Source organism: Cupressus sempervirens, chromosome 11, assembly GCF_028749045.1.
Source record: "Cupressus sempervirens isolate cs-2001-9-10 chromosome 11, ASM2874904v1, whole genome shotgun sequence".
NCBI classification, from domain to species: domain Eukaryota; kingdom Viridiplantae; phylum Streptophyta; class Pinopsida; order Cupressales; family Cupressaceae; genus Cupressus; species Cupressus sempervirens.
The window spans coordinates 93,114,504-93,129,503 of record NC_143128.1 but is presented as its reverse complement, the minus strand read 5'-3'; the positions used below and the strand labels follow the sequence as shown (position 1 = coordinate 93,129,503).

Sequence of the window (15,000 nt, the reverse complement as noted above, 5' to 3'; positions counted from 1 at the left end):
TTTACCCATCTTCTACCCCCTTGTTTCCATTTTAATTTAGGAACCACTACAATTACTTGGTGTATTTCATCTACGAGTATAAGCTGAAAAGATTGACACCAACCAATATAAAACCTTCTGCCCCATATGTTACTTTTGAGGTCTTTGTAAGATGCCCCCTTAATCTGATATTTATGTACCTTTTCCGTTCACTATAATTTTGTCAAATAGTTTGCATGCAGGCTGTTTGCTGTGTTTCCCTGATTTGTTCTAGTTTGCAGTTATGTGTACTTCTTGTTTGCTATATGCTAAGTGATTTCAGATATCACTGAAAGTGGATGACAGTATATAGCAAATACTTAAATGAAATATAGAATTTAAATTCTAAACATTTTAATACATTCAAACTTCATGAAATTATTTAATGCATTACAAATCAGATTTGTACATTATTACAGACCTGGAAATTCTCTTCAAACATGTAAATGACCCCCTAAGCTGGTTCCAGACCTCTGCCAGCAATAGTGATGTCCCAAATGAAGCAATGTCAAGACTTGAGATTGTAGATTGAATGCTCTAGGTGGTACAGCTGACTAGTATCAACAACGACAGTCCCTCACGTCCTGGTTCCTGACCCTATACACCTCAAGACATCACTTCCAGCAGTTCCCACACCAAAAAGATAGTATATGCAACAATAGGAAGTGGTGTGGCCCAGGCAGGAGGTGTATTGTATTGTCCACTTTTTCCAAGATGCGTCTTAATGATAATATTATCAAATATATAAGATTAAATAATTAAATAAATAAATAATAATTTATTTATACAATAATCAAAATATATTACATATTAATAATTGAAATAAATAGATTTATAATAATAAATACGTTATTAACAATAATATAATATATTATTTTCTATTAGCAAATATGATATATAATTAATATAATACTATAAGATTAGACCACTAATAGCAATCTTAGTCAGCATAGTCAATCTTAAGCTAGACCAAACATATTGCATTTATTGGACAAACCATTGAATATACCTGACAGTAGAAATTATTGATCATAGATATAATTATGTTTGGATCAAATACAAAATGTATAATGTTCATTCTAATTAGGCCACTAGTATATGAAGAGATGATGAAAAGAGTGTGGAGGTGTTTACGGAAGGTAAGCCATTAAAAATCATCGAATATATAATTGTGTTGAACATAGCCCATTATAACAGTTGACAAGGCAGTAATGTTCTTTGATGCTTGATCACGGCTGGAGCTCTTAAGCATCTTGACCTTGTTATACCACTGTCACAATACCTTCATCTCCAGGTGGCACGTAAGAAGACTAGAATGAATTTCAGGCATAGCGATTATCAATTTGAATTCTTGCACCATTTAATTAGGGTAATCATTAATGAAAGAGTGTGTCTTTTGTAAAAGACATCTCTTGTGCATAGAGACACAATGATATTAATAGGCAGACAATGCTATTAGGACAGAGGATAAGGGAGGGACGCCACACAGATACAAGATTATCCATTCTTCATTGTAATTGCATATTAACCCTTCCAATAGGATTGACGAAACCATGTATTAATCGAACTTTGTTATTGCTGCTGGGAACACCGTCAATATATATCAGTCTCCCTCTTTGTTCTAATTTTGGCTTCCTTCATCACACTTTTAATTACCATTTTCCATATCACTAAAAGACCTCATACACTGTAGAATTTCGTCATTATTTGATTGATGGAAACACATGATTAATTTGTCTTGACTATACCAATGCAATGATACAACAATAGTGAGTCCTTTCCCAAAAGAGACTCACTCGTATAATTATAGGACTGAAAGGCTCCACCAGAATCTTTGTAAAACCACTTGAACCTCAAAACTTGGAAGAAGCCATTAGAAACGAAAGAATAGTTGAATCAATCCTTTAGAAAAAGATCTAAGAATTTTTTAGTAAAGACAAAACATAGACACAAACACTCGAGAAAAGATTATAAACAAAAAGAGTGTTATTTTTGTAGAGCGCAGTGGAGTCCTAGGCATCAATGCCAAGGTAAGCAGACTTTCAAGCAAAAAGAGGACATAATGAAGAAAGGCTTATGTTTCAGGGGCAAAGATCCATGGGCATCAAGACACAAGTGTGGAAAAAGGAACCAAATGATTAAATGGAAGCAATATCAAAGAGGGAAATACAAGAGTCGCATAAGAAAGCAAGATATGATACAGGAGATCTCAATAGCATCCAATTGCAAAATGAAGGGGAAAAGCAAGATGGACTTTTGAAGAAATTCAACTTGATGCACAAATTTGAGAATGAAATTAGCATCCGATGCTAGAGAAGAAGAGAAACAAAATGGAATCAGAAATTGGGAATCTATTCACCTCAAATTAGTGGAAACTATCCACATCTATTTAATCAGGATCAACATATAAGATGTGATTATGAAATTAAAATGAGAATTTGCAATGAAACAAGCAACTACAAATATATTAATGCAAATGTTCATTTGTATTTACTTACAATAAAATCCCTTTTAATGAACTTAAAGAAATATAATACAATTCTAGAGGCCTTGGAACGAGATAAATTCTCTCCTAAGGATTAAATAAAGATGGATAGTCCTAAAGGGATAGTCGTAGAGACATAGGAGCAAGATAAAGTCTCCCCAAGGGTTAAAGAGAGATGGATAATCCTAAAGGATATTTGTAGAGGCCTTAGTGTGAGATAAATTCTCTTTTAAGGATTATAGAGATGGATAATCCTAAAGGGATATCCATAGAGACTTGGGATGAGGTAAAGTCTCTCCTAAGGACTACAAAGAGGGATAGCCATAAAGGGATGTCCATAGAGGTCTCAATCGAGATAAAGTATCTTCTAAGGATTATAAAGAGGGATAGTCCTAAGGGGATTTCCATAAAGGCCTAGGATGAGATAAAGTATCTCCTTAGGATTATTAGAGGGATAGTCCTAAAGGGATATCCACAGAAGTTTGGGACAGGATAAAGTCTCTCCCAAAGATTATAAGATGGATAGTCCAAAAGAGACATCCATAGAGGCCATGGAAGAGATAGTCTCTCCTATGGACTAGAGAGATTGATGCATCCTAAAAAGTGTATCCATAAGGTCTTAGAAGAGACAAAGTTGTTGGGTGGATATTTTGCAACTGACAATTTGTTTAAATCCAATCGCAAAATAGGTAGACCAGCCACAACATATGAGACAATGTCTTTCCTACCTTTAAGGGAAGGCTTCCCCTCCTCACCGTTCCTTGGATCAACTCAAGGTAATAAAGAAGTTGAGACATTTTGTATGGGGTGTTACCAGTATTCTTTCCTCTTATCTTTCAAGAAAGAATTCACTTACCTGCAGAGTGAGTAATGAGCAAGATGAAATCTCTAACTACACTTCTATCTAATAGTTGGAAATGGTGAATCAAAGATAACAGACGCAAATAACAGTCTAGGCTTCTAATTTGCACAATCACAATTGTTCGAATCAAACTTTCAGCTCCAATTGCTTCTTTGTATTTGTCGTCGGCAAATTTTGTATTTGGTAGCCGACTGGGTTATGCCGTCAGAGATTGTGTATTTGTGAGCCGACGAGTAGATTAGGATTGTTTTGTAGCCGACGGACCTCTTCTGGAAGGTTCAACGGAAAGTATTTATACCCCGTCTGGGATCATTGTAAAGGATCTGATCGCCAATAATGTAATCTGTTGGCATATGCGAATAAAGGAGTACTGCTGTTCGTGTTCATTTTGTGTGCATTTCTTAATTAATCTATGCGGTAAACAGCATTCACTTTTCTTCAAAATAGTACTACACAATCAAAGTTATGCTTGCACAATTGTTCAAAGATTTCTTGCATACAATAAAAAATAATTTTCACAATGAGGGGGGTGCTTCTTATATAGGAAAAGAAGTGAGAAAAAAGAGGAAAAAGTGGGAGCAACTCAACCACTTTGACCTAGTAAAACTAGGTGGGAAGAATTATTGGATTACATTGCATGAGGACATGCAATTGCATTGCATGCATTTCATCTTCTCCAACTACAAAAATTGAAATACTAAAAACTAAAAAGAAGACAAAGAAAGTTGAACCAATCCTTGAGATTGTCAAGGAAAGCCTTATATTTGGTTACGGAAACATGGATGATCATTGGATGGGAAGTCTTTGTATTCTACGCTATTGTACTCTCTTTGATGAATTGTAGTTTATTATTTGAAAACTCACTTTTCCTCATTCTACAGTTGCAAATTTTTCTTTGTCAGATTCATACATTTTGAATTTTTAGACACTTTGAAAAATCACCTCTATGATGTTTGGATGTAAATCCAATTTTCTCATCAACATCTTCAAATGCTTTTTTTTTAACAAATCAAAGTGCTTTGGCACATTCCCATACGAACTCAAGTTCCAGGCCAACCACTAGGAAAGTGGACACTAGATGAATATTACTCCTTTTGATGCGTTTCATTTCCCTATTCGCAAGAGCTTCAATTCTTTGCAAGAAATTAGCCATGTCTACATGCCCAATCTTTGTATTTGATACTTGATTCAAAGGAGATGAAACAAGTGATGTAGTCGTGTGAGCCAACTCCTTATCATACTGCTATTTCATCTTACCTGTAATGCCCCCATTTTTGTTAGTATCGGAGTTTTAGGGATTAGCCTATTATTGTGATGCTCATAGGCTAATTATTGTGGATAGAGGGTCTTTTGAGGCAGTTGCTTGGCTTGGAAGGGCCTTATCTTCTACATAATAATAATTAATCTTGGCTTCAGCCTCTTACAGATTAAAAAAAACATCTCTCAAATATGTGATTTGTTCAACTATTTTGGTGTCATAAGAATTGCACATATTTTGTACAATCAAGAAATAATTAAAAATGCTAATGATCACTAATAATAAGATGTTTATTTGTTGCTAGTATTGGTTTCGGAAAACTTGATTATCTAACTTGCTTTGTCTAGGTCATATATTTTTTTTGATAAAGAAAACAGGTTTTGAAGGGCCCCTGAAACCCTTTACAATGCTTGAGAATAAAACATTAAAAGACCAATCTAACAAAAACCAGAGCTAGAAAAGGGCAGTGACCAAAAAGTCCAGCTAGAAAGGCCATCAACACAGGGACAGCTTGAAACAACACAAAAGAGACAACCAAATTAGGAGTCCATGTTCATAAGGAGGTTCACAGCCTCCTCCAGAGTGTCCATCTTGCATGCAGCCTCTTTGATTTCAGTGAGCTCATTGTTGTACTAAGAGACTTTCTTCTTCATGCTGGACCTAGTCCAACTCCTTGGGCCTTCCGTATTAGCTCCAGCACCCACATCATCTATGATGATCATCGCCTTTTCCATTCCCTTGCCCTCTAGTCTGCTGATAAGAGCCTTGAGGTTTTCATTAGAGGCTTTTAGGATAAGGTAGCTCCGGTTAGCTATGCCCTGCAAGGTAGCCTAAGTGGCATCCACTTTGTTGGTAAGATCCAGCACTTTAGCTTCCAAGCTATAGAAGGCAGCAAGGTCAGCATACTTGTTAGACTGAGCTCTGTCCTCATCCACATAGGTCTTCTTTCCTTCCAGCAGACTCATTCTTTCCTTAATCTCAACAATTTCGTGGAATAACCATTTAATGGACCTGAGGTTGTCCATCATGTTCTTATCATTGTTGAGAAAATTGAAGTTATCTTCCTTGCTGAAGTCACTCATGATCAACATAGCTGGGTCGATGAGCTTCTAGAGTTCCACCTTCCCTTTTAGGTCTTCATGAATTTGCAAGTTGACAGTTTCTCTGGCTATCTCCAGGGGAATGTTATCCATGTTTATGTTTTTCCAAGTTGTCACCCTCCCTTTAGCAGAGGCAGTAACTGTCACATTTTTGTCTTTCACCTGTTCTTCCACAAGGTTGGTGGGAGTTTCAATCCCTTGCTGGTCTCCTAGCTCCATATTGTTGATAGGGCTCTACTCGCTGTCCTCCTCATGGCTAGGTCATATTTTGTTCATATATAGATGTTCATATTTTTCAACTGCTTTTTGTCAATCTAATATTATATTTCAATTGTACTTTCTTTTCTATTCATAAACTTTCTATATGTAGCAATCTTGCATGTGTGTCAAGGTCTTCTGCCTTTTCAGTCTTTTTATTTATGCAATAGTAAAATATAAACTTGTTTCAATAACATCTATGGGTTTTAGGTTTATTTGTAGACAACAATTCCATCCATTTTCCATTTCGTGAAGGGCGTGGTTAGGGAATTCAATTTTTTTCCATTAATTGCATGAGATATTGTGGGCATTGCAAGATGCGTTGAAGTTTTTTTGCATTGATCTCATGAAATCTTGAGATTTTTGTAAGACAACATTTTTGTTTGGATTAATCTCTTGGGATCTTGTGGCAATCGTATAATGCATTCAAGTGTCCATCATCTGGCTTTGCATTCTTTGTAGACAATTTAATGGTTCTTCCTTGTTTATGTTCTAATAGCTTTGTAATTGCTAAGTTTTTGGCACTGATCTTGTGTGATTACATTCATGCCTAGACAATAACATTCATGTTTGATCACGTATTTTCTGAAATGACATAGCAAGCTCCTTTGATTTTTTTTATTGATATCATTAGACCTTCTCTGTTGTAGCATTTGTCATTGGTTTCTTAGATTCTAATGCACATTATCATAGATCAACTAAAGCTTGTTCCCAAATTTAGTACAAATGGCACAACAGTGAACTAGTAACAATTCTCTAGCTAGTTGGGGATTCAGATCCTCACAATTGCCTCAGGTTCTAGTGGTGAAGATAACAATAAAATTGTAGCAAAATTTGATTGCATGTATTCAAAGTCTACTCTACAATATCACTGGACAAAAGACCAACCACTCTGTTATAATGTAGAAAAATTCATTATGTAAATATAACTTACATTATTGAATTATTATTTTTCTCTTACAAAGTACAATATCCAATTTTCTTGTAATAACCTATTTAAATAATTATAAAATGTAACAATATTAGTTACAATCAAATACTTACCCTAACCAACAAGTATGTGGCACTTGTTTGTGATTTTTAACACAATTTTACATTATTTTAGAATCAGTTTTAGTATTTTTAAATTATTTCAATGTTGTAGTAGACTATTTTTTATTATTTTTACTGATTTTTTAAATTTTTGTTTGTAAATCCAAACTTCTATTGACTTATTGTTACATGTACAAAAACGTAAAACCTCTAATATATTTTGTTTTATTATTATTTATCATGCTTATTTTTATTAATAATATATTATGCTATATTAGTTAATGTATTATATTATTTGACAATTTAAATTTTATTATCATTATTGATTAAATTCCTCTCTCAAAAAGGAAATTATGCCGAATTCCATCCAAAGTGTGAGTGCATAAGCTAGTTTCTTATAGTACAATGATTTGAAGTATCACAGCCTGGCAACCATTTTGATTCAAACAATTTACACCCTAGTCATCTCTACAAGTATTTTCTAGTTGCAAGTATTATTCAAAGATCGCCTTGGGCACTTGATGAAGCAGTCGAGTGATTCAATCTGTTGTAGATATTAGAAATGCTGAATGATATGTGACAATGCCTTGCAAATAGTGTATAGGAGAATTGAAGAAACCACACTTTAAAAGATAAAATTTACAAGATAGGCTCTTGGAAATGATCTTATCCTTTGCTTTTATAGGAATGAAACATGACTAAATGTGCAGAAGATTCTAGGAAATGAACTTTGTTGTAAAATTGTTTGAATACCTTTCTTTGTACACATTTTATAAAAGTACCATCACACTGATATAACAATTTATTTCTTAAGGGCTCAAGGAAAGGGCTATGGAGCAGAGGTGAATGAATGGTTCAGCAAGGCTCTTGGTTGCCCATGCACTTTGATTAGAAGGGAGAACATTGGAATTTCAGGTTGTGTGGAGGCTGCATATGGAAGTAAAATGAGGTCAAGAGATATGTCTTTCAATGGAAATGTAGGCAAAGAGCTAAACAGGAATGTAAGCTTTGTAAATGAGGGACAGTTGCTGCTTGTTTCCAAATCAAGTGTCAGGGATCTTAACAGCATATTGCAATCAAGTATGCTAGGAATGATAGCTATTTCCTTTAATATTTTAGAAAATGATTTTATCGAGTGCTATAGCTTGTCTAGATAGCCTATATTAAAAAAAGAATTCTACTTTCTAGATTAAAAATGTAAGTTGTGGTTATCTATGAGTAAACTAACAACCTATTAAAATTTGCTCCTATTAAATGCAGGAACAAACATTGCAGGTTTCATGGAGAATAAAGTTGCCCTGACCCCCATTGAAGTTGATCCAATGAGATTTCGCCCTAACCTTGTAATTTCAGGTGGAGAACCATATGATGAAGATGAGTGGCAGGCTGTCAGTATAGGAAAAGAATATTTTGCTGTAAGCATCATTGCAAGGCTTTCTATTTGTTTTCTTCTGTTAGTAATCTGCTGGTATATGTCAGTTATTTTTCACTTGTAAAAATCATAGAGAATTTATGTAGCATATTGTTATTAACTTTCTATCTAAAAGGGATCTAAAAGAGTTGAAATTTTCTGAAAGATTGTTTTCTCTTCAACCCACGAGATAATATCAATCTTTTCAAGCTTTGAGATCCTTTTACTCTCTGTAGGTATTGGGAGGATGCAATCGTTGTCGAATGATTAACTTTGATCCAGAAACTGGGATTTCAAGCAAGAACGAACCTTTGGCAACACTAGCTTCTTATCGGCGCATAAAGGTACAGTTGCATGTGACTTCTGCTTGTTTTTAAATCTTTGATGAAAAACTTGTAATGTTAAACATATTTTGCGTCTCTTGGATGTTGATGATTTTAAATGATTGATTTTGCAGGGTAAAATACTTTTTGGAATTTTACTGATGCATGAAAAGCAGCCTTCTGCAAGAAACCCCATTGTGGGAGATTCAGTTGATGATATTAAAAATGATGAAGACAAGATGTTGCTTAAAGTAGGACTCCCAATAACTCCTGCAAGAACAACTCAACATTATTGACTTATATAATGAAACAATATACCCATTTAAATGCACTTAGCTTGAGGTTGCTACAGAGAATGTTGGCCTATTAATAGGTTTAGCTCAATTGGTTAGGCATGGTTATGAAGATGATGATATATTCTTTAATTCTATTATGGTTGGGGGTACAATAAAAAAGAGGCCGAGCTTATATCTTGGATAACTTGGCATAACGGATGTTCTGCTGTCTTGTACTTTGTTTATTGGAAAGATGCATTTATATTAAAAAATTATTAGCCGATAGGCTATTATAGGTGGGCATTTTACCCAAAACCTGTTCATTCTGTTGAAACCAGATACCATTGATTGTTTTAGTCTTAGAAACTACTCATCAAACAATAAATGAAGATCCATGTACAATCTCATATGAAATCAACTACATTAAAGCTGGAAAGATCTCAACAAATCTTTGTACGATCGCTGAAATCTTTAAATGGATTGTCCCGAATCTCTGCATGATCGCTGAAATCTTTAGATAGATTATATTTAAGGAAGATATTGTTGATAGATCAAATTTATAGCTCCAACATTGACTAGATTTCTAGGCATTTGCATTTTCACTCCCACCACCCTGATTTTTCATTATATAGAATCATTGGTTTCAATCTATTCAGGTAGGCCATTTTGTTTTGGAAACTCTTTGCTCCATGGGTAGAAGCGGTACTGAAATTATAATGAACAAAGGTACAGTTACAAAGAGCAATTTCTGATGTCATTTAATGCAATGGCTTGCTGTGGGATCGATGTCAGTCAAAGCTTTAGGGCTAAAGCATTTCCTAAAATGATGGAGGGATGCTCATTTGCATCTAAGGAGGCTGGGCCGCTCACCCTATTTGATGGAGATAATGTTTATGAGAAGGCAAAGGTGACCCTTGCAACAGTGCAGAAATACCCAAATTTACCATTTACAATGGAGTGCCAGAAAGTGAAAACCTAACGCCTTATCTTAGTGTGAGTGAGGAACAAGAATAAGGCATGGTGTTTCTAAACAATTTCTTCTTAGAGAAAGCGAGACAGTCTACTTGCAATTCCTCGAAAGCAGGAGATTCAAGCACAACTCTACTTGCAATTTAATCACTGCCTATAGTTCTTCCTGTAGCTGCAATAGTGTGGGGGTGTTCCTAAGATGTTTGGTAAGAGAGGTCACTTAAATAAAAGACATGAAATGGGATTTAGAGGCATGTAAAAATGCCAAAAAATAATCTCTTAGGTTTGAGTAATGCTTCTTTGACAGGCTGGGTTTCAATAATATTATGGTTGATATGAAGACTTTAGTTGCAGCCAAATAAAAGTCCTCTTTAAGTTTAGTTTTCTAGGCGCTAGGCATTTTGATCTATATGAGATGAGCGATCTACTTTCTACAATCTAATGATTGAGAGAGCTGGAGAAGAAATGACTACCATCAAAAATATTCTCTCCATTCATCGTCTTTGCTTAAAAAATATAATCACAAATTCTGTTCCCTCAACTATCCAAAAGTGGTTCCAGACTTGAGTTGAGACATTACTTCACTAGGTTATCTGTAATCACGGGCTGCCCTGCTTTTGTCCCACGTAAAATCACTCCTCATTTTCGTGTTTCGCCATATAGGAGACTAGATGCGATTGGAGAGTAGTTGGGTAGTTCGTTGTTACCCAAAGATTCCCACTATTCCAAATTGTATTCATCAAAATTTTAAGAAAAATAAAACAAAATTACAATCTGAGTATTGCCTACAAACTTCTTTTAATGGCATCTCTTCTCATACTTTCTTCCCTTGGAATTATCTGCCAGAATTCATCAATAGTTGACTCAAAACATATTGAGATAGAAATAGATAGGATGTTATTTTGAGCTTCTACGAATGGAGGATCAAGCACAACTCTACCTTCCATCATGTCCACACCACTTTGAATGCTTTTGATGTCCGGGGTTTTAACATGTTTTTGGTTTAATTTTAATCCTAGTGCTCACATGGAATTGCAAGAGACATTTGTGTCACCAATTTCTCAGATGTTGACAATCTTGTCACCACTTCCATGTTGAAAGCTTCATTGAATATTGGCGGAAACTCAGAGTAGACTTCACACTAAAGAACTGCCAATATCTATGCAAATCAGGATTTATTATTATTTAAGAGGCATGATATAAAGCAAGTTTAAAATTATTTACACAAATGCTTGGACCTTGGCAATATGACCTAATTCAAAGGCTAGCTTACCATACACCATATTAGTAAAAGCTAAAATATCACTCAAGTGTGTTGGTCTTGATAGTGACAAGTGTTTTTTGAAAAGATTTCATGAAGCTCATTTTGTGGCTTCCTCGCACATCTTACAGAAATAAATAAATGTACACATCTTCTTTGTAATCTATGAAAAGTTCATCTTTATACATCTAGTATTAAAATTTTAAAAAGACAACAATCTTTCAAGGTTATGTTGTTGAATTGTATGCAAAAAGGAATATGAAATCTTCTCATATATGCAGCTTAAACTTTTTTTAAATTTAGATTATATTAAAATACTATCTAAAAGAAAAATGTATTTGATTTTATAAGTTATGATAAAACATTGAATAGTAGTTTGAATGAATTTTCCTTAAATCACCTTGAATTATTCTTAGATATGGCTTCTTCCTAACCATTAATCATGAAAGAAAAGTCAGTGAATTTGACTTGAAGACTACACAATTGAATCTTGATAACAATATTACAATTTAAATGGATCAATATAACTATATGAAGGTTATAATTTTCTCATTGAAAAGAAAATATATTATATCTTTCATAAAAATTTCTTAACATCCATAACTTAATATGATTATATCTACATATTTATGTAGATAATATTATATATACATAGCTAACAAAAGCTAAACTACCATAATGTACCAAAGTAAATATTAAGAAATTTTATGTTCTAATCATATTATTAATGATTTTTTAATTTAATATTATTAAAAGAAATAAGAGAAATGTAAGGATCAGGCTCCGGGTTTCATAAATCCCCTAAACCAAACTATGTACTAATTGGCTCGACACAAGCTTCCACATTGCTAAAGGAACCATGCAAGAAAAATTAAACAAGTAGTTCATTAAGAGTCCATGTAAAGTAGATTTATTTAAGTGCAACATGATTTCTTGATTTCTTATGAGAATTTTTATGTTGGACTTCATATTGATTGGAATGATCACTCAAATTTTTTATTGGGTCTACATTCCATATATCTAAGAATAGAAGCAAGTTATATTAAAATTATATTTAAAATAACACATGATACCAAGACTTATTATTTAAGTCGGGAAATATTTCATAACGCCAACCTTACCATGTTTTACAAGAACATATAAATATAATTTGGCTTGATCAAAGAAATCACGACTAATAGCAAAATAATCCTCCTATAATACATCTTTCATTAATATTCTTGAAACCCCATTTGAATTTATAGTTAGAAAATGAATCTTACCTCAAATAGATGGCCTTTATCTTACATGGGTTGAGAGTTGTTGAGGATACAACCACCATACTATTGGAAACCTAAAAGAAGGCATCGAGTTGTAACATGGAATAAAAGTGAATCTTTTTTCCCACTTGCATTTGATTAATTTAAGTAATCAATGTTCATCCTTTAGTTATATCTATATGTGGCATGATTTCTGAGTGAGATAATTGATGGGCTACATAATTTCAATCCTTTCAAGGTCTTAAAATGTTTGTAGTAAAATAAGTCTTCATAATGTTAGGCACAAGCTTTAAAACACAAAAAAAAAATATACAACCATCTTATGCAAGCTTTTACTTTTTTCCCTATGGGTGTACCCCTTGCACCTACTTCGGGTGCAAATGCTAGTTATTATCAAAGTAGGTGTCTTGGCACAAGACTTAAAAGAGCACCATTCTAATACCAACAAATTTGCTAAAAAAATATTTGAGAATAGTTGGCAAACTCAAACAAAAGTGAGTGTGAGAAATCTTGACCTTGATGTTCACTTTTTCGGTTCATTTTAATTTATATGGCTATGTACCACTAACCTCATGGTCCAATGGGTTTACTCATAATTATAGTTACATGTGGTTCCAAGGAAAAAATAATTAGGATAATATACATATAGAAATTTTAAATAACAACGTAATTATAACTTAAGAAAGTGTGTAAATAGGGGAGCTAAATTATAAGACTATTGTTTAATTAAACATGTATCATTGGTTACACTTTTTATAATTTTTTCTAAAATTTAAATAATGAAACAATATACCCATTTAAATGCACTTAGCTTGGGGTTGTTATAGAGCATGTTGGCATGTTAATAGGTTTAGTTCAATTGGTTAGGCATGATTGTGAAGATGATATATTCTTTAATTCTATTATGGTTGGAGGTACAATAAAAAAGTGGACAAGCTTATATCTTGGATAACTTGGCATAACAGATGTTTTATTGTCTTGTACTTTTTTTATTGGAAAGATGCATTTATATTAAAAAAATATTATTATCAAAGTAGGTGTCTTGGCACAAGACTTAAAAGAGCACCCTTCTAATACCAACAAATTGCTAAAAAACTATTTGACAATTGTTGGAAAACTCAAACAAAAGTGAAAGTAAGAAATCTTGACCTTGTTGATGTTCACTTTTTGGGTTCATTTTAATTTATATGACTAGGTACCACTAACCTCATGGTCCCATGGATTTACTCATAATTATAGTCACATGTGGTTCTAAGGAAAAAATAATATTAGGATAATATAAATATAGAAATTTTAAATAATAACATAATTATAACTTAAGAAAGTGTGTAAACAGGGGAGTTAAAATTACAAGACTATTGTTTAATTAATCATGTATCATTGGTTACATTTTTTATAATTTTTTCTAAAATTTACCATTACACATAATTAAAACATGGAACTACCAAACTCCACAAATAAATATTAGCAATCACTTTTAAGAAATCTAGGGCACAGTCATTTAAGGCCTTAATTTAAAAATCTTCTTGAAAATGTTTTCTTAGTATTTTTTAAGTTTTAAATTTTTAAAATATTTCGATATAGATTATATTGTCATTTAATTATCATGAGGAATTTGGAGGAGTATAATTAAAGGGATGGAGTTTAATTCAACTTATTTTATATATCAACTTTAAAATGTACTAATTTTTTATTTGAATATAGAAATTTGTATAAATGTTTTTTCATAAATATTTTAAGAAGAAGAATATTATAGCTTTCAATTATTTGTCTACAATAATTATAACAAAATGTTATTATCTGCAAAACAAGGGTAAATTGTGTATTTCATCCTTTGTAGAAAAATTATATAGAACATAAAATCGAAAGCTTAATAAAAATATAATATATATTTATAGCACAAAAAAAAAATTTACATTAGAAGTTATATTTTTTTAATGTAAATGAGTAAGTATTGCCTTAAACCTTAAACTTGATGAAATTTTTTGTTAAAATAATTTATCTTTATGAAGTGTGAAAAATACCAATGGGGTTTGAGAGTAAAGATAACCAGATCTATAGGGTAGACTTTCAATTTTTTGATGATTTATAGTATGTTTTCAATTTAAGAAACAAGTTTTCCATGCATGCTAATGTTGGGTATCAAACTAATTACCATTATGCTCATGAAAACTATAGTAATTGTAATGGAGGAAATAGTGTTCACTAGCTTGTATGAGCAAGGTAGGAACCATGTGCCTATCTCATTGGAAAGAGGACAATCCACTAGGATTGAGAAGGCTCAAGCATTGAGTGCATGTAATGATATTTTTGCTATTATGGAAGATGGTTTTACAAATTTGAATAAAAAATATATAGGGCTAGGGAGATAGAGAAAGAAGCTTTCTACAAAATGAAGAGTGTACAGATTGAAAACTCAATTTTGGGATAGAATATAGGAAGGAAATACAAAAATTGACTTGTAAACCAAATTATAGCCAAAATTATCA

The 15,000-nt window shown here is 32.9% G+C and overlaps 1 protein-coding gene across 1 annotated transcript in view; it reads left to right on the top strand.

Moving 5' to 3' along the window:
* ABA3 (molybdenum cofactor sulfurase (LOS5) (ABA3)) overlaps positions 1-9,339 on the top strand; it is a 219,227-nt gene extending 209,888 nt beyond the window's left edge. Inside the window, exons 19-22 of the mRNA XM_089811712.1 lie at positions 7,828-8,093; positions 8,274-8,428; positions 8,661-8,768; positions 8,882-9,339. Of these exons, the coding sequence (XP_089667838.1) occupies positions 7,828-8,093; positions 8,274-8,428; positions 8,661-8,768; positions 8,882-9,043 (691 nt within the window). The 3' untranslated portion in view covers positions 9,044-9,339. The remainder of the gene's footprint in view (positions 1-7,827; positions 8,094-8,273; positions 8,429-8,660; positions 8,769-8,881) is intronic.
* Positions 9,340-15,000: the final 5,661 nt, after the last annotated feature.